The sequence below is a fragment of the Bacillus rossius genome (genome assembly GCF_032445375.1).
Source record: "Bacillus rossius redtenbacheri isolate Brsri chromosome 4 unlocalized genomic scaffold, Brsri_v3 Brsri_v3_scf4_1, whole genome shotgun sequence".
Taxonomy (NCBI): domain Eukaryota; kingdom Metazoa; phylum Arthropoda; class Insecta; order Phasmatodea; family Bacillidae; genus Bacillus; species Bacillus rossius.
In genome coordinates this window covers 825,279-844,413 of record NW_026962010.1, presented here as the reverse complement: position 1 = coordinate 844,413, position 19,135 = coordinate 825,279, and the positions used below count along the sequence as shown (strand labels likewise).

At 41.7% G+C, this 19,135-nt stretch overlaps 1 protein-coding gene across 10 annotated transcripts in view; it reads right to left on the bottom strand.

Moving 5' to 3' along the window:
• The window catches only part of LOC134541656 (NAD(+) hydrolase sarm1), a 568,468-nt gene that overhangs the window by 50,621 nt on the left and 498,712 nt on the right, over window positions 1–19,135 (bottom strand). For 7 of the 10 annotated variants that reach the window (XM_063385250.1, XM_063385246.1, XM_063385252.1 and 4 more), the window contains 2 exons: window positions 14,009–14,125; window positions 25–636 (listed from right to left, as the gene is read on the bottom strand). In XM_063385250.1, coding sequence (XP_063241320.1) covers window positions 25–636; window positions 14,009–14,125 — 729 coding nt within the window. The remainder of the gene's footprint in view (window positions 1–24; window positions 637–14,008; window positions 14,126–19,135) is intronic. The other 3 variants (XM_063385247.1, XM_063385248.1, XM_063385249.1) reach the window with 3 other exon arrangements.

Below are 19,135 nucleotides of genomic sequence, written 5' to 3'. Positions count from 1 at the left end.
CTGTCAGTGAGCGCGGACACCCACCTGCTGCACGGCCAGCGACCGCTCCGCAGACACGCCGTCCAGCTCGAGGCGCGCGCGCACGGCCTTGGCGGCGCTCTGCTCCTGGAAGCTCAGCTCGCCCGCCTGCACTCGCTTCACCTCCGACGAGTTGGCGCTCGCCTGCTCCGAGCTGAACGCCTCCGTCACCACCTTGGTCTTGTGCGCCGACGTGACGCGCTTCTGCTCGAACTTGAGCATCTCGGCGGAGGCGGCGGCGCCGTTGAGCAGCGCCGGGGGTGGGGCGGCGGCGGGCAGCGGCGGCGGCGTGTCGGGGTCGGGGAACGTGACCAGGGGCTCCGGGTCGCCCTCGCCGCCCCCGCCGGTATCCTCGCGGTCCAGCTCCTCCAGGGAGCCGCGCAGCCGCGCGCCCGAGAAGGCCGAGCCCGACGACAGGTTCTTCATCTCCGAGATGCTGGACTTGAGCTCGGACAGGTCGGACTTCATGGACGAGGCCTTCATCTCGCTGACGTGGTGCACGCGCTGCGACGACGACGACGACGACGACGACGACGAGGTCGTGCAGGAGGTCTTGGCGACGCGCGAGGAGGACGTCGTGCTGCTGCTGCTGTTGGCCAGCAACTGCTGCTGCTGCTGCTGCAACACGGACAGAGCGAGGCGCGCCGTCACTTCTGGACCGCGTCCAGGCAACACTCACCGCGGCGAATATACACCTCTGCTTCCGGTTCCTTGGCACCCGCCGGACAGCGCGGACCAGTCTATTCCTGGTCGTCGTGCCGAGAACACTGGCCGTGCAACCTCGCCGCCGAACAGCGACGCTGTTTCTCGCGACAGCGCGACGAGCCCGTCGCCAAACACGGAGACCAGCTCAAACCAGACAGTTCATCATTGCTTTCCGCAGAATCTTTGAATATATATAATGTATAGAAGTCGCGAGTGGATAGGATTTACTCTACGTTTTTCAGAAGCGTATGATGAGCAGCTTGGGAACTTCACCGCTGCAGTGCGCTGCCGTAACGCCCTGTATCGTCTTAGTTGTTATTTACACGTTAGAGTGCAGCACTGTCGCCCGCTGTCATTCCCCGCACCCCCCACCCATCATTCACTGCAGCTCAAGGTCGTTTAACGGGAGGGGGAAGGGGTGTTTGAAGAGTTCGACACTTGTCCGCTAGGGACCACCACAAGTCGATGCCCTAGAGATGGTGGCGATTGCGGCGGTGAATTAACCAACTATACCTCAAAACCGTATTAGAAATTTTAACCTGGGCTGGCGACTTCTATACAGTATATATATTCAAAGGCAGAATGGAGGTGAAGGGGCAACACGACACCTTGCACTATGGTCGGGAAGGAAATATATTCCTCGGTGAAAAATCTTCATCCTGGCCGAGAATCGAACCCAGGTCATGTACCTATGTCTGGCAAATTATTAATTTCTCAACATACATACTTACAAAAAACACTGAGCAATTGAAATGTGAAACACTTGCAAACCCCAACTCACGATTTCGTTATTTTTGCTGCTCTGATAACTTTATGCTTTCTGGGACATTAACACCTCGCGATTCCCCAGCACAAGTGAACACAAACACAGAGGAAATGGGAATACAAATGCAGGTTATTCAGATGGCGGCTGCGCGGAGTAGGTACCTACTGCCGGAGGAGAGTCGCCGGTGGCGAAGTCTGGCGGCCGCCCGGTGCAAACTGCTCAGTCACTACCGCGTTCACGCCGACCAGCTCGAGCAGCCTATTATTCACCCACCCCGAGTCACTCCACTCCCATTGTCCGCGTTCTTTCCTTCTGTTGAAAAAAAAATTAGTTGTCTGTAAAGTCGGTTTACGGACGATAGTTTAACGTGACAACGTCATAACAAAACATTGATGAAATAATTGCATACATTTATGAATAAAATTGAATGATTTTTATTTAATTATCACTATTTTGTATGGATACAAACAAGAAGTGAAATGATCTACAATTTAATTGATAAATTTACTTGTATTTGCACTCATTAATTCAAATATGTTTATTACTTTAACGAAGAGATTATTTTAACTATAACTTTTATACATGTTTGCTATTTAACTTCTTCCAATCTGTGTTATTCTGTTAAGGATAGGACGATGATAGGAAAAGTAGGAAACGAATGGGAGTGTTTCAAGTTTAATGTGCCTCGAAAAAGTCAAATCGATGGTTGTTCCAATCGAGTGGATGAGAGATAGATGCGGCGCAAGCGTACAATGAGCGCAACAGGACAAAGCGTAACGGGAAAATGCGTAACGGGACAATGAGTCATCCGTTTTCGTGCGTGCAGCCGGCGTTCATCGATTTATTAGACGTTGTCACGTCAAAATTGAAAACTGTATTGGGTTAGGTGTGTTACATAAATGAAAATCTCGCATAATTTCCGTTCTTTTTTTTTACGGGAGGGTAGGTTTTCGGACGTCTAGAATTAAAGGGTCTGAAAGTAAAGGGTTGGTTACCTTGGGTCAGTTGAATGAGTAATACAAGAAATCGTTTGTTAAAGAATTAAATTAGTCGCAAAAAATAGTTATTTATTAATTTATACCTGCGAAGGTGTGTTTCCGCTCATCTAGGTGAACGTAAACAACAAGAAAATTGGGTAAGGTCAGTAGGGGTAGGTCAAAACGTTTGAAATACTCGTGAAAATTGTATTAAAACGTCCTAACTATAAAAAAAGTGTATTTGTAGGATGGGTCCGGGTTAGGGAGAGATATATGCGCATCTCAGGCCGGAGCCTATACGCATAGTCATACTTGGATTAATCATCACGCAGGGAAGGGTAGCATGCACCGTGTGCTAGGAGGTAATTGGCCATCAATGACCAACTTCCCTATCTTAAAACTATGCTAAGTTGGGACCATGTGAAACCTGCATTGAAACATGAAAAAACCCTGGGAACAGACATGCGGCATGAACTTCGGGGGAACTTCGGGTGTGGCTCTCTCGTCTGTGAAATGAAGGCTTCCCACGAGCGTGTCCGGGGACTGACCGGGAGCCTGTGAGCCACTCCGTCGTCGATCGCACGGCCGCATTGTTCGCGCGGCAGCCAAGGTCTCCGCGCGGCCAAGGCAAGGAGCGGGTGCGCCTACAGAAGCGGAGCGCCCTCAGCCGTCAAGGAAGGGATGCAGAAGGCGGATCAAGACGGAGGAGGGGGCGAAGGCACCGGGGATGGCCGCGGTTGAGTTTCTGTATTTGTTTTGAAAATGCGCGAGTTCACCCTGATGGTAGGACGAAAATTAAAAGTCCGGGCACAGGTAAAATTTACAGTAATGGCCATGGTAACGTTGAAGTCTTTAGATTTTTTGACGTGACAACGTCTAATAAATCGATGAACGCCGGCTGCACGCACGAAAAAGTGTCCCGTTACGCACATTGTTCCGTTACGTTGTGTCCCGTTACGCTCATTGTATGCTTGCGCCGCATCTATCTCTCTTCCACTCAACTGTTTATAAAGTGAAGTGAAAAGTTAATGTGGTTTTCATTGCTTATTACAACAACAATTTCGGAAATAAAGGTTAATTATTCTTGCATTTCAAAAATCTGATTACTAGTATAATTTCAAGTATTTATGCTTTTATTGATAAAATAAAAATGAATCAATTTTATTCATAAAGTATGCAATCATTTCATCAATGTTTTGTTATGACGTCACGTTAAACTATCGTCCGTAAACCGACTTTACAGACAACCAATTTTTTTGTTATTATTATTATTTTTTAAATTTAAGCTCTCGGTATACGTGAAAGGAACGGAATTTTAACCACGATGCTGCCATCTGTGGAGGATGCCGCGAACAAAAGTTCTTAAAGCCAAATGAAATCTTTATAGTATTAACTGTTAAATGGATTTTAGCTATATGGGCAGTATTTTAATAAAATTCCTTGATGAAATCAGGGCTAAATCCGGGTTTTAATATTTATTTCTATGTCTTTTTTCTGTTTTTATCGGAGTCGTTTCATTATATCGATTAACCTTTCGCTCTGCAAATCCAACGACGCGATAGTCGACGTAGCTGCTCCGGCAGCGAATTTCAGCGGCGGGTGCGGAAACTACGTGTGATTCGCGTCTATAAATGCAGTTGAAAACACAATTTGTGTTTTTTTTTATCTCGCTCGGCATTGTTTCAAATATTTCTACGTTAAATTTCATGACCGATTATAATACATGTTTACAATTTTTTTATCATCATACATAATTTAAGAACTGCAAAACATAGTAAGAATAATAGTTGGCAGAAAATTGGTAGGTATTACATTTTAAACTGTCAAGAGCTACAATTATTGTGTTTTCACACGGACCGGGCCAAAGATAGTGAAACGTTTATTTGGAAAGTTTGCACACATGAAATACGTTTTTTTGAAATAATGCTAAGAATTTTTACAAAAATTGGAACATCATTTTATATTTTAATTGATGTTTCATTCAAGCATAATGTTCTTAAACCACTGAAAAGATGATCGAATATTCAACAATTTTACATACTTTATTTTGTTTTACCCTGCTTACTAACATGCGAGGTTAATATTGGAAAGTTATTCAGGGATCAGTTTTAAAATAACTTTAAACATTGGAGGTACTGGGATAGCACAGATAATAATACCCGGGTAAAAACACGAACGCAGTATTACTGCGAACATTATTTCGTAGTGATACAGTTGTTTTCATGGACATGTATAGGTAAATGTACATTTATCTGTAATTTTACATGAATATTTCTGTTTCATTTACACAAATTCATTTGCTGTGGAAAGAAGCTTTGTTGGGTGCTACTTCGGTTAAATACCTAAGTACTACATGTATCATACTCCATGTATACATTAGGTATCCTTCGTGTCAGACTCCCGTCGTGCTTGTGCCGTATACAGGCCACAGACCGCTTATTGAAAACCACAATGTATTCTTTTCTACTGTGTTAGTTTTTGGTTAGCTCAAGTTCATAACTAAAGAGTAATTGTTTGATGATTACCTATGCGTCTTTCAGATGTGTACATGTCCGATTTTATAATTCCTTAACTACAAAATTACTGGTAAATGTGCGTGCAATTTTTCGATTGGGATGGAAAGAAAAATTAATGTGGGAATGGGGAAGGGAGGTTCAGTTACGTAACACGAAGAAATTTCGGTTCTGTAGCTATTATCTCAGAGAGGGGACCAGAAATTATCCCATAGGGACATACAAATGAAAATATTTTGGTAAACATACACCACTGTGAGTAGCTCCGAATTCCTATTTTATACATTATTATTGGAATTAATTTGCAAGTTATAACTGAATACGTTCTCGTACAACCTGTACCCAAAACGGAACTTATTGCAGTTGAGTATAGTTAGAAAAAAAATAATGGGTTTTTGTCAAGAGAAAAAAGAAAGAAAATATATATATATTTTTTCATCAATTGTTTCGAAAGTATGTTTGACAGGCGATATATACGTAAGATATAGCTAATAAATGTATTACGATATAATTTTCTGGTGATGCGCTGTTGTCCCGGGCACGCGAAAGGGTTTAACTAGGGGAAGGACGAGGGGATAACCTGCCCCCCCCCCCCTTTTTTTAAGTAGGAAAATGGTGTTATTCCTATTGTAATTGTGTACTAAAACATAGTCAAGAACCAATACTGGTGATAACACGTTTAGAAAAAAATTATGTTCTTCCTTTTGTATTTGTACAATCCCCCATAAAAAAAGTTGAATTCCAAAAAGGGCCTTATAATAACCCCAGCATGCATCCTTGACGCGGAGACTAGCATTCTAAAAATATCCACGACGAGCTTAATTATAGGATGCCTTAATTAGCACGTTACGTTCTAGCGTCGGCGAACGCGCTAAAAATATATATTTAACCTCGTAGGTGCTAATCCCTACTCGCAAGCTGTTTCCAAGGAATGGCTTGCTGGGTCATCGCTAGTGACTTATTTTTTTCTACCTCTGTTGAGTTACGGGGAACTGGACTTGTTCCAAATCCCCGGCCAGTAGCCAAGGCCGAAGGCTTCTGCAAACTCGTGGCAGAAATACGAACAGAGTCAGGCATGCGGTAAACAGCAACTCACTGACTTGTTTTACTGAGATTCAGATGCTATACTTACAATGTTTTGCAGTTATTAAATTATGCATGATGATAAGATAAAATTATAAGCATGTATTTTCCTAATTTATAAAAAAAACGGCATGTTCGTATTGAATCAATTTAAGTAGCTTGCAACGCGATATAATAAACTTTTAGAATGTAATTAATTGATTACAAACTCAAATCATGCAAAAAAATAACCATAGCCACGTGTTGTACGAAGTGACAAAATCATTTTTTTTTCTTGTAGAATTACAAACTATCTCTGGGCAACTGGTTTCAAGAATAATTATTTGTAGGAGTTGCAGAAACATTATTTTTTTTCTTTCTGTGTGACTCGGTGCGGGCCACCTCGTGTCGCCAAGGGGAGGGCCTCATGGGGAGGGCCAAAAATAACTTTTTCTCATACAATTTTATTACATTATTCAGAATTGAATACATTTAGTGCATTTTATTCGTGGTTCAAAAACGTCTCGTTTATCTACAGCACTGCAGTGAAATGCCTAGTACTTGGGTAAGTTTGGTGATCCATGGTAAGGAGTTAGGAGAACATTAAAAAATATTATTCAGGGCTCCGGGAGGGTACCCGCTCCCCCTTCTGGATTACCAGAGGGGGAGAGGGTGAAAAGAGGAGAGGGTGAAAAGATGAGAGGGTGAAAAGGGGAGAGGGTGAAAAAAGGAGATGGTGAAAGGGGGAGAGGGTGAAAAGGGGAGAGGGTGAAAAGAGGAGATGGTGAAAAGAGGAGAGGGTGAAAAGAGGAGATGGTGAAAAGAGGAGAGGGTGAAAAGAGGAGATAGTGAAAGGGGGAGAGGGTGAAAGGGGGAGATGGTGAAAAGAGGAGAGGGTGAAAAGAGGAGATGGTGAAAAGAGGAGAGGGTGAAAAGAGGAGATGGTGAAAGGGGGAGAGGGTGAAAGGGGGAGATGGTGAAAAGAGGAGAGGGTGAAAAGGGGAGAGGGTGAAAAAAGGAGATGGTGAAAGGGGGAGAGGGTGAAAAGGGGAGAGGGTGAAAAGAGGAGATGGTGAAAGGGGGAGAGGGTGAAAAGGGGAGAGGGTGAAAATAGGAGATGGTGAAAAGAGGAGAGGGTGAAAAGAGGAGATGGTGAAAGGGGGAGAGGGTGAAAGGGGGAGATGGTGAAAAGAGGAGAGGGTGAAAAGGGGAGATGGTGAAAAGAGGAGATGGTGAAAAGAGGAGAGGGTGAAAAGAGGAGATGGTGAAAGGGGGAGAGGGTGAAAAGGGGAGAGGGTGAAAATAGGAGATGGTGAAAAGAGGAGAGGGTGAAAAGAGGAGATGGTGAAAGGGGGAGAGGGTGAAAGGGGGAGATTGTGAAAAGAGGAGAGGGTGAAAAGAGGAGAGGGTGAAATGAGGAGAGGGTGAAAAGGGGTGAGAATGTAAAGGGGAGAGTGTAAGGGGGAGAGGGCGAAAAGGTGAGAGGGTGAAAAGGGGAGAGGGTGAAAAGGGGATAGGGTGAAAAGAGGAGAGGGTGAAAAGAGGAGAGGGTGAAAAGGGGAGAGGGGCGGGCACGGAGGAATGCGGGCCAACACGGGGAGCCGCGGGGAACGAGCGGTGCGTGCCGGGCGAGGAATGCGAGGTAATGGGCGATCACGACTACAAACCACACAGCGCACCGCCCGAGGGTCAAGTGTGTGTGTGTGTGGGGGGGGGGGGGGGGGGGAGGTGGTTGTTAACAACACACCGGCACGCGATACAACAGTCGACACGCTGTTGTTTGAAGGACACGCAACGAGTTCGCCTGAATACAGGTCATTGACGACACCGCTGAAAGAAAAAAAAACTTGTTAAACGCCTCTTCTAAATTAATATGTATTACTTTAAGTAGCGGTAATAAATTACGTATTATAGAAATATTGTTTGACAATCAGACGCACGCAGAGGGAGATGAAGGGTATATACCCCCTTGCCAAATTAAAAAAAAACCTGTCATTCCCGCCAACCAAAGAAAAGAAATTGAAAGCAGACAGCAGGCAAAGAGGTTCTAGCAATATCACCCCCCCCCCCCCCCATCCCCCCAACACACAAATACATGGAGTTCTGCGTAAACACCTGTTAACAATGTCAACAAAAACATATCAACGTTAATTTTTTCTGGTTTGGAAATATATTTAAACTTACTAATGCCAAATTTTATTATATTTTCTAAATCGAAAGGTTTTTATAGCATATTTAACTAAAATTATTTAAACTGTAAAACTACTCAATGAAAGGAAACAAGTGCATTAGAAAAGCAACAGTATGTGCTGAAGAGTGTAGATATGCATGGACAAAACCACAAATAAATATGAAACTATTGTAACTAATGTGATTTTGTGAAACTTCACAGGAAAACATTTTTAAACTGCCCCCCAAAATATTTTCCTCCCGTTGAATACCAATGATTAATAAAACTTAGTTTATTTTTTCTGTTTCATACTTACAGTTTATTGCCCTGAACGTTTCTCAAGATCAAAAATACTAATGTACAAATATATGTAATTTTACGTGAATCGGTCTGTTCCATTTGCAAAATAAAGTTATAGAGTGTTGGTTGCGGAACTACGGAGCGAACCCACGCTGAATCGAAGCCCGGACCGCCACGGGGGAAGCCCCGCCTAGCGAACTGCACGGCTGGCCCACTGGAGCGGCCCACGGAGAAAGCGAATGCCTCGTCAGGAACCGTGTTCCTGTTTCGTTTCCTGGAAAATAACCCTGACGGTGAATTTTTTTTTTCTTCCCCGCTTTACATTCTTCGGCACAACAACGTGCAACACCTATAAGGTTATAGTTAAGTCTCTAAGAATACTGGGTAAAGAACGAACGTATACATACTTGAGTCAGAAATTTGACCGGCAAACTTTCTGTGGCAGGTACAACGCGAAAAATATAGTTGAAAACATTTGGTCATTTGTGGTCTTTTTAAGTTGGGAAGGTGAAACTTTTTTTTTACTGTAAACTATATAGAAATTACTTAAGATGATGGGTAAACTAAAGTCCACCTCACACGATGCCCATTTTCTGTTATAAAACTTTTGTTATACCCATGGGTATAAAAATGTGGATATTTTTATTGGCAGGTAAGTTTCAACATCTAGTAATATGAAATTTAAAGAATACAAGGAAAATTGGGTTTGCTTTAATGTTGTTTATTTAAGATATACGGCATTAATCAGTTCATCTATCTAATTCACACTATTAATTGTGCTAATTTCTTTGTAATAGTAAAATAAGCTACCGATTTACATATTTTATATGTGTTACTTTGAGAAATTGTAACTAACAATTTTTGTAACCAAGTGAGACAAAGAAACCAGCATAATTCGCCTAATAAACTTACATCTAATGTGAAGGAAAACAATCTCGCATTTTCATTTAAGCTAACAGGTGTGGGTTTATATAATAAGTTTTAGTTTATTCATTAATAATGTATGGAAAGTTGTTTCCTAATAAAATCTGGAGATTTAATTAGAGAATTGATTTTTTGTTTAAATTGCTTGTGAACATATAATTTTATTTCAAGTGAGAATAAATCTACCTAGTTGAAATAACAAAACCAATGGTCTGAGCTATGTATTTAATAATATATACAAATTAAATAAACAAAATGTATTAACACGTATTTTCTGAAAGTACTATATGTATAATCCAGTATTTTTTTTTTTAAGTAAAGAGAAAAAAAACCTGTGTAGTGACGAGGTTTTCAACCACATCATAAACTACCTCTCGATCACCTCAACTACGCTAACGAAACTTAATTTGCTTTCAGGCGGAGACTATGGGACATTAATAGTGTAATGCATTTTCATTACGTATGTTAAAACTTGCTATTACTTCTTTCTCTGATTATTTTAGTTTACCAAATATATTCCAGGGTAGTTTTACTATCATAAAGTTTCATTTGGCGTACCATGACGTTTGTTACGTCCCCTAATGTTTACGAAAGGGACTATATAAGGGTTTATGTTGCTACACGTGGTCCGCCATCTTGACGACTTCCACTCGAGGGTATAACAGAAAAATAGAACACGTTCCATTACTTTTTTGTCTAACACTTCGGGTATGAAAACTTTTACACCCAGACCTATTGGAAGGGTGCTGAAATGTTACCTACTCGAGAGCAGGCGCGCTACCAGAAAATAGGTATGAAAACTGCTAAGGAAATGGGTATTGTGTGGGGCTGGCTTAGTTGTCTGGCTGATGGCACTATCGTAATATAATACCACTGAAAAAACTAGGGTAACACTATACTTTTCCATACCTTTTTGTTAAATCACCATTATTTGAATGAAACCATTTAACGTTTTTGGTGGTTTCAAAAATTTGTTTTCAATAAAACATCATAGTGACTCTCAGTGTGAAGCAATGAGAAGCAACTCAGACCATGTTTTCAAATAAAGTTTTTCGTTTTGAACATGCAACTGAAGTTCGAGGGTATAATTCTGAATCTTCCTGAGAATGTGCGTCATTTTAAAGTGTTGTTTACTATGGAGGTTTCTACACCTCCGGTTAAAATATCAACAAATTATACAACAGAATAAACAGATCACCAGACACCCGAGGAAATGTTTTTAATAACTCCACCATTGGCAAGCAATAGACAATAAATTAGTTGAAACGCCAAAACTTTGTTAAAGTGTTCAGAGCTGCAAAGAGAAGTTCGGATATCACCGCGGGGACAACCCCTGTACCTATAATTCGGGAATGGTAATGACACCATGATGATAGGTTACCTGGCGAAATGCATGGTCATCAAGAAGCCAGGGAATAAGGAGTTAGAGGGGTGGGGGGCTATTAAGATCGTGGCTACCTCCCATCCTGCCAAGAAAAAGTATATACTTGGAGGCCACGATGATTTACGACCACGAGAACACTATTTTCTCCAATTTATACCCCCTCCACCCTCCGTCTTGATTCTTTCCTGCGAGTCCTACTGTTGTTGCGGCGAAGATCCGGGTGACTTCCAAGATAAAACAAATAAACTTCACTGGGTATTCCTGATAAAAAAAAAACTCCAACACTATGCGAGGAAAGTTTCCATAACGTTTACCTACAAGAGTTCGTGTGATCGTGATTTTGTTTGAATGAAAAATTTTGTTTGTAAACAATAAAAATTAATGAAGATAGAAAGAACTACCTGAGCATCGTTTAAGAAGTTGAGAGAAGAATGTGAATTACTTACTTCCAAGAAACCTGCGGGCTTTTGTTGTCTTGCCAAGCAGACAATTTAAACACAAAACCATAATTTCCTTGCATCGCAAACGTTTTCTTGGGAATTTGTTTTCCACATTTTTTTTTTCTCACAGCTACCTGATGGCGCACAGGTTCCTGTTTGCAATAAGTAGAGACCGGAAAAATTCGCGGGTTCATTTTGTGATATGCTAAAATTCAAATAATTATACCGTTGTGCTGCTTCTGCTATTGGTTCACTGTTAATATGTAGGACTCTTGGCCAATTAGAGACCATCAGTCAAAGAAGTATCCAATCACAAGTTACCCACTTGAGACGCCTCAAAATTCCGCACCCAATGAACAGGCGCAGTTTGCCCAAGTAGGCAGAGGATAGTGAAGTCTATCCTGACGGTCATTGAACTCGCGAATTTTTCCAGTCTATAGCAAAAAGGAATTCACTTTAATACAGTTAGTTTAATTTTAACATATAGAGGAAGATGAAAACTATAGGAACCGTTGTTCGAGAAAGCTGGAAAGGGATAAGCCCTCGTGGAGCGAGGACCACACGCGGAGATCACTCTCGCCAAAACACTGTCTGGCCTATTGTGGACCTGACCCTTGACACCGACCCGCGGCGCTGAGATAAGTCGATGGGCAGATGCTGGTGCAATATATGCATGTATACAGAGTGAGTCCGAATTAGTTCAACAAAACTTCAACTGCAGGTCCATCGCGACGAAATAAGGTGGAAACCTCTATACGTCTTACGGTCTCAAGTATACTTCCCAAGAGGGACGCACCACAACGCCGAAATACATTAATTCCGAAAAATGTCATTGCAGGACTGCCACAAAGGTTAGGTTAGGTTAGACTAGGTTAGGTTAGACTAGGTTAGGTTAGACTAGATTAGGTTAGGCTAGGTTATGTAAGCCTAGGCTAGGATAAGCTAGGTTAAGTTAGGTTATGTTATATTACGCTAGGTTAGGTTAGATAAGGTTAGGTTTGATTGTGGTATTTCGGCGTTAAGGTACATTTAAGAAACACACACAAATTCATTCAGTTGTTATTTCGGCGTTGTGGTACACAGCAGTTTTCTAGCTGTCGGCGTTGTGGTCAATTTTGACATTCGGCGTTATGGTATTTCTGCGTTGTGGTAACGACCCCTTCCCAAGGCTAGTATAAGTACGTCTTTGAAGTTTGAGCTACACGACAATTTCATTGTAAATAACGGAGAAAGTATTTAAGATAGAACAGTGAGCGTCTGGATTACGATTAACTGAGTGAAGTTCTACAACCACCGCGAACTTTGTCACTGTCGCAAAACTTTTTCATTGCAATAATTAGAAATAACGCCACCGAAAAACGTTAGTAACGCAAGTTGGAAGACTTGTGTCTCCATCAAATATCTCGCATACAGGACGAGGTATAATATATGTTGGATGTTGGATGGAATAAGTCAATCAGAATCGTGCCCAGAAAAAAAAATGTAAATGACGTCATGTCCATTCGTATTTACGAATCTTTAAATTCGCGAGTAACGTAATTATAAAAGCAGATAACTAAAATAATGCTGATATGAATGCCGTATGCAAATTAATTTTATATTCAAAAAGCAAATTATGTGTTTAGAACTTATGAAAAGCAAAGTCAATTTTTTATTATGTGACGATACTAATGAGAGTTAATGTTTTAAAAGTTAAAGAAAAAACTTAAAATTTCCTTCCAGTACGGCGAGGCAAATTTAAATTGAGATTAACAACGAAAGGTTTGAGTTAGCTCAGTTCCAAAATAAACTCCGATAGTCTGACACGATTTAAAACATATTATTTTTTATAAATATCTGCCCAACTTTATATGGGGGAGAAAAATTGGAAGCAATTTTTCTTCCAATATTTCCCTTCCAACTCTACTAACAAATATAGGTGAGACGAAAATTTGAGAGCGTGACACGGCCTTTATAGGAATGAAAATGACCAGTTAAATGGGTATCTTTCCTCTGTTCCAGGGCCGACGAGTGGGAGTTGGAGTGGGAATTGGAGGATTTGGATTAGGAGTGGGAGTGGGAGTTGGAGGAGTTGGATTAGGAGTTGGAGTGGGAGTTGGAGGAGTTGGATTGGGAGTTGGAGTTGGAGTGGGAGGAGTTGGATTGGGAGTTGGAGTTGGAGTGGGAGGAGTTGGAGTGGGAGGAGTTGGAGTGGGAGGAGTTGGAGTGGGAGGAGTTGGAGTTGGAGGAGTTGGATTGGGAGTTGGAGTTGGAGTGGGAGGAATGAGAGGAGTTGGGGAGTTGGAGTGAGAGTTGGAGGAGTTGGAGTGGGAGGAGTTGGATTGGGAGTTGGAGTTGGAGTGGGAGGAGTTGGATTGGGAGTTGGAGTTGGAGTGGGAGGAGTTGGAGTGGGAGGAGTTGGAGTGGGAGGAGTTGGAGTGGGAGGAGTTGGAGTGGGAGGAGTTGGAGTTGGAGGAGTTGGATTGGGAGTTGGAGTTGGAGTGGGAGGAATGAGAGGAGTTGGGGAGTTGGAGTGAGAGTTGGAGGAGTTGGAGTGGGAGGAGTTGGATTGGGAGTTGGAGTTGGAGTGGGAGGAGTTGGATTGGGAGTTGGAGTTGGAGTGGGAGGAGTTGGAGTGGGAGGAGTTGGAGTTGGAGGAGTTGGATTGGGAGTTGGAGTTGGAGTGGGAGGAATGAGAGGAGTTGGGGAGTTGGAGAGAGAGTTGGAGGAGTTGGAGCTGGAGCTGGAGCCGGGGCGGGAGAGGACTGACCTGCGAGGCGGAGGCGCACACCTGCTGCCGCGACGCCAGCGAGTTCTTCTTCTGGAAGTTCTCCATGACGGCGGCCATGTCGCTGCCCTCCACGCCCTCCACCGGGAAGTCGGACATCTGCAACATCCACCTGCCGCGTCAACGATGGCACTTGCGCAGAATCCTCATCTATTGTAATTAGTAGTCTACCAGGTATTCATGAGGCGCCCGTTCACAAATGATGAACATAACAAACACTTTAACCTAATACAGAGTAAATATTTATTAAAAATTCAATATCTTTTAACGCTGTGATGTATAAAAGGATCTAATCTCGGTAACAAGCACTCAATTCATGTACTCTCTAGTTGCAAATACACTTACAATAAGAAACACGGACACGAAATTCAACGTAGAATTTTTAAAATAATGACGATCGTGATAAGTATTCGAAAATAGTGTTTTCAACTACATTTATGCAAGCGAATTACACGTAGTTTTCTCACCCGCCACTACAACTATAGAATCGTTTGATTAGCAGACCGTAATGTTAAACTAAATACAATGAAACGGCTATGATAAATGCGAAAAAAAACTTGAAAACATATTAAACATCGGCTTTAATCTGATTTTCGACAAGGAGTTTTATTAAAATACTGCCGATCTTGTTAACATTAATCAAACAGTTAATACTGTAACATTTCCCTTTGTCTTTGTGAACAGTGGTAGGCGGGAGCGAATCACACGTAAGTTCCGCACCTGCTACTAGAATTATTTTCCGGAGAAGCTTTGTCGACTCTCGAATCATTCGATTTTTGGAGCGAAATTTCAAATTACATAATAAAACGGCTCCGATAAAATCGAAGGAACTTGAAGGGAAAAAAAACTATACCCCGACTTTGGACTTAATATTTGACAAGGAATTTTATTAAAATACTGCCCGACTTGTTAAAATTCACTAAACAGTTAATACTATGAAGTTTCCCTTTTGACGTAGTGAACTTTGGTTCGCTCTATCCGCCACAGATGCCAGCACTGTGGTTACACATTTCCGTTCCAGGCGACTTCCGTTCCATTCACAGAATTAGGTACTCCTCCCAAAAGCCGTATACCGAGAGCTAACATGTTACACGTCAAACACGTGTCACGGGAGAGAAGAGAAAGTTCGGCCGCCATGCAAGCTTCTGGAACAATGGAGAGCGCTGCAGAGCGCATGTGTGCTGCTATCTGTCGGTCGAAGGTTACACGCGGCTGGACAACAGCTGCTCGAGACTTGGTCCCCGCGCGCACGGGAAGCCCAAGATGTCCATCAAGTTCTGTCCCTGCCCGAACACGCCCGGATATTCACCTTCCGCCAACCTCGGGTCTATTTATATATATTTATATTTCTCTGTTTATTTCAATGTAGCTATACTAACCTAACTAACCGTCGATAGTGTTTTAAAGTGTTTTAATGTAGCTAACCTAACCGACCACTTTTGATATTTGAATTCATTTTTCATGCGCAAAAAATAAAACAAACCCCGAGGTTGGCCGAAGGTGAATATTCGGGCGTGTTCGGGCAGGAACGGAACTTGATGTACATCTTAGGCTTCTCCGCGCGCACGGGCTGCCGACGTCATCTGATCGGCGAGCGACCTCGGTCAGGTTAATCCCATTGTGCGACCCTCCGAGGCGACCCGCCGATAGATCCCAGCGACGGCGGCGCCCACGATTAAACCCTGATCGCATCTGGCGTGACACTCCCACTTTCCCGGTCCCCAATGCTGCTTGCCCTTGCAGAACTAATCCCTACTGATATTATAAATGCGAAGTTGCGATTGTCTGTTTGACCTTCTTTTAACGTAGCAACGGATCGACATGATTTTCTTTTTTTGTTTGTTGTATATTGATCGTTTATGGGCCGGAGAGTGACGTAGACCACATATAATCATGACATTCCATATCCAAGGGAGTGAAAAAGGGGTAAGTTCAGTTTTATAATAGAAAATCACAGAATGTAGGTCACAGACACAACCATATAGTAAGGTCTGACAACTTCCTATCCTTCTTGGTGAAACCCATCCGCTTGGTGAAGCCCACAGCTGCTAGCGAACTGAAGGCGCTAATAACAGTTTAGTTCAGAACTTCGTCAATAGACGGCGTTGCCTTGAATTTGTAACTTGCTATCGTTTGTTGCGTCCGTCACGTCTTGTCTAAGGGTCACCTGCCTTATCCACAAAAAAAAGCTGAAGATTGGCGTCCCGGTTTCGCTGATGCGTAACCTTGATGCACCGAGATTGTACAATCAATGGGACTTTAAAATCAAATTTTTCAGGTTTTCAAGTGTCCTGCAGACTTGAAACTCGGTAGTGGTGTTCTTTGTACTATGGTGTGTTAAGTCCGGGCAACGCCATTACTTCAGCTAGTAATAAATAAATGGAACGTGGTGTGAGCCAAAGAGTGTAACCGTGGTGTGAATAAGAGGAGATGCAACCGTCCCGGAATGGAGTGACGCTTCAAGCGAGTTTGGCCAGGTTTACAAACTACACAAGGATTGCAACGACGCAATTACGCAACACGCAATAAATTCGAGAAAATCACAGTCGTTTATAGGTTCACAAATCCCAAGAAGCCACCATACCGACCAGCTAAAAAAAAAAAAAAAAAAAAAAACAATAAAAAAACAAATTTATTCCCAGCGTGTTTTTATTCATTCATGTTTATCAATGACAAAATTTAAAAGTGTTATTTTATTTCACTGGGCGAAAGTTTTGACAAGTAAAAAGTCCTGTTTGTAGTAAAAATAGCATCGTGGCCTTCTTTGCACATAATGTCTGCTTCTTTAAATTTTTTTGGAACACTTCACTTCCAGTATGGCCGCCGAAAAAGCAAACCAAAACGCAAGAAAGTTGGAAGTTGAAAAATACTTGCATAATGTTATTGCGCCTTACGAAGTTTATAAAATAGTATTCTAAAACGTGGATTCTGAAATTTTTGCGTCTGGCGTTATTGCATCACTGTGTTTATTGCGTACCTACATTAAAAACCCGGCCTTGAAGAGTTGTTTATTGATGAGTGAGGTCTGATTGCGTTTTATCGATTTAAGATGTTTTTGTGGACAACTCAATTGCTGGTTGCACCGTGTGTCATAACAAACCTTAATAACACACGGAACAAATGAATGTGCAAACACGTAGAAAGCAAAGCAAAATTAACCGATGTCACAAAATTAAAGAACATAGACAGCACAGAAAATTCCTGGAAGGAAATAGTAAAATATATATTTTTTTTTCGAGAGAGATTTTTCCAGTAATCGCCAGTGAAGTGTAACATTTAACCTCGGTAACAAGAAAATTCGTGCGTTCTGATGTACAAAAAACACTTAGCATATCATACGAAATTCTGACACGAAATATAACGTGGAATTCTTTAAAATAATGCTGACATGAAATATAACTTAGAATTCTTTAAAACAATGCCGAGCGTGATAAATATATATGCGAACTGTATTTTCAAATACATTTTTTTGACGCGAATTACAGGTAGTTTCCACACCCGCCGTTGGAATAACCTGCCGGAGCAGCTACGTCGAATATCGATTCATTTGAATAGCAGACCGAAATTTAAACCTATATAATGAAACGTGATCCGATAAAAAAGAAAAAAAAAACAATTAAAAAAACACTAATCCCTGTATTTGGATCTGATTTTCGACAAGGAATTTTAATAAAAAAAATACCATTCTTGTTAAAATTCATTAAACCGTTAATACTATAAAGTTTCCTTTTGTGAACTTTGATCTGCGCCACCCGTCACAGATGGCAGCACCGTGGTTACACATTTCCGTTCCATGCGACATCCGTCGAATTCACGACATTACTCCTACCGAACGCCGTATGCCGAGAGCTTAGATGTTACACATCAAAAAATTCGTTGTCTGTAAAGTCGGTTGACGGACGATAGTTTAACGTGACGTCATAACAAAACATTGATGAAATGATTGCATACTTTTATGAATAAAATTGAATCATTTTTATTTTAATAATAAAAGAATAATTACTTGAAACTATACTAGTAATCAGATTTTTAAAATGCAAGAATAATTAACCTTTATTACCGAAATTGTTGTTGTAGCCTAATAAGCAATGAAAACCACATTAACTTTTCACCTCACTTTATAACCAGTCGACGAAACAGTTCACGTGTAGATGTAAGTTGTGTGCTGCCGCTGTCTTTCTTCTCCTCGGACGCATAGGCCAATCGAGTGGAAGAGAGATAGATGCGGCGCAAGCGTACAATGAGCGTAACGGGACACAGCGTAACGGAACAATGTGCGTAACGGGACACTTTTTCGTGCGTGCAGCCGGCGTTCAGCGATTTATTAGACGCTGTCACGTCAAAAAAAAATTTAATGAGTTTGATCGCTTACCAAGGCGAAACACTGTACATCAGCTGCTTCATCGTCGCCTCGCTAGCCCACGAGTGTCATAAACCCGCGACAACAAGGCACTTAAAGAGTCTCGCCCGGACTAATCTTTTATCTCGTCGCCGTCTCGTGACAGCCGCGCCCCAAGACGTGGTTAGCTCGACATGGCCGGCGACGTCGTTCAAATCAGAGCCGTCTTCCAGAAGAGTAACTGCGCCGCCCACTCGCTCTGCACTTTCCCCCGGGACTCAGGCCATTAGGGTTCATTCTCACTCGTTTATGAATGAATGCACTGGAGCTAAGCGTCTTGTCGACATCGAGGCCGTTATGTCATTGTTTCGCCTTTAATGTTGCGTTTTTACGTCATTCAAATTTAAAAAAAATATACATTTCACTACACAATCTTAAATGGTTTAGGAAGTTCATTCTACGTATTTAAAAAAAATTCATAAAATCAAAATTTTTGTTGGTAAGATTAAAACTTTAAATGATTCGATTTGTCTTTTGGTTATCGGTATGCATATGCAATAATTTTAATTAACTGGGGATGTGTTAAGATTTTTTTAATAAACTAGCAAATTTTCCCGACATTGGTTTTTTTAAAATTTTTTATCTTTAACATGTTTAAAGGTTAACTCGTGGGCGGTATAAAGGGCGCAAATCTTATAGAATTGAGAGCTATGCACCATTCACGAAAATAATTACCTTTTAACAATTTTTTTTATAGATTCAACGACGTA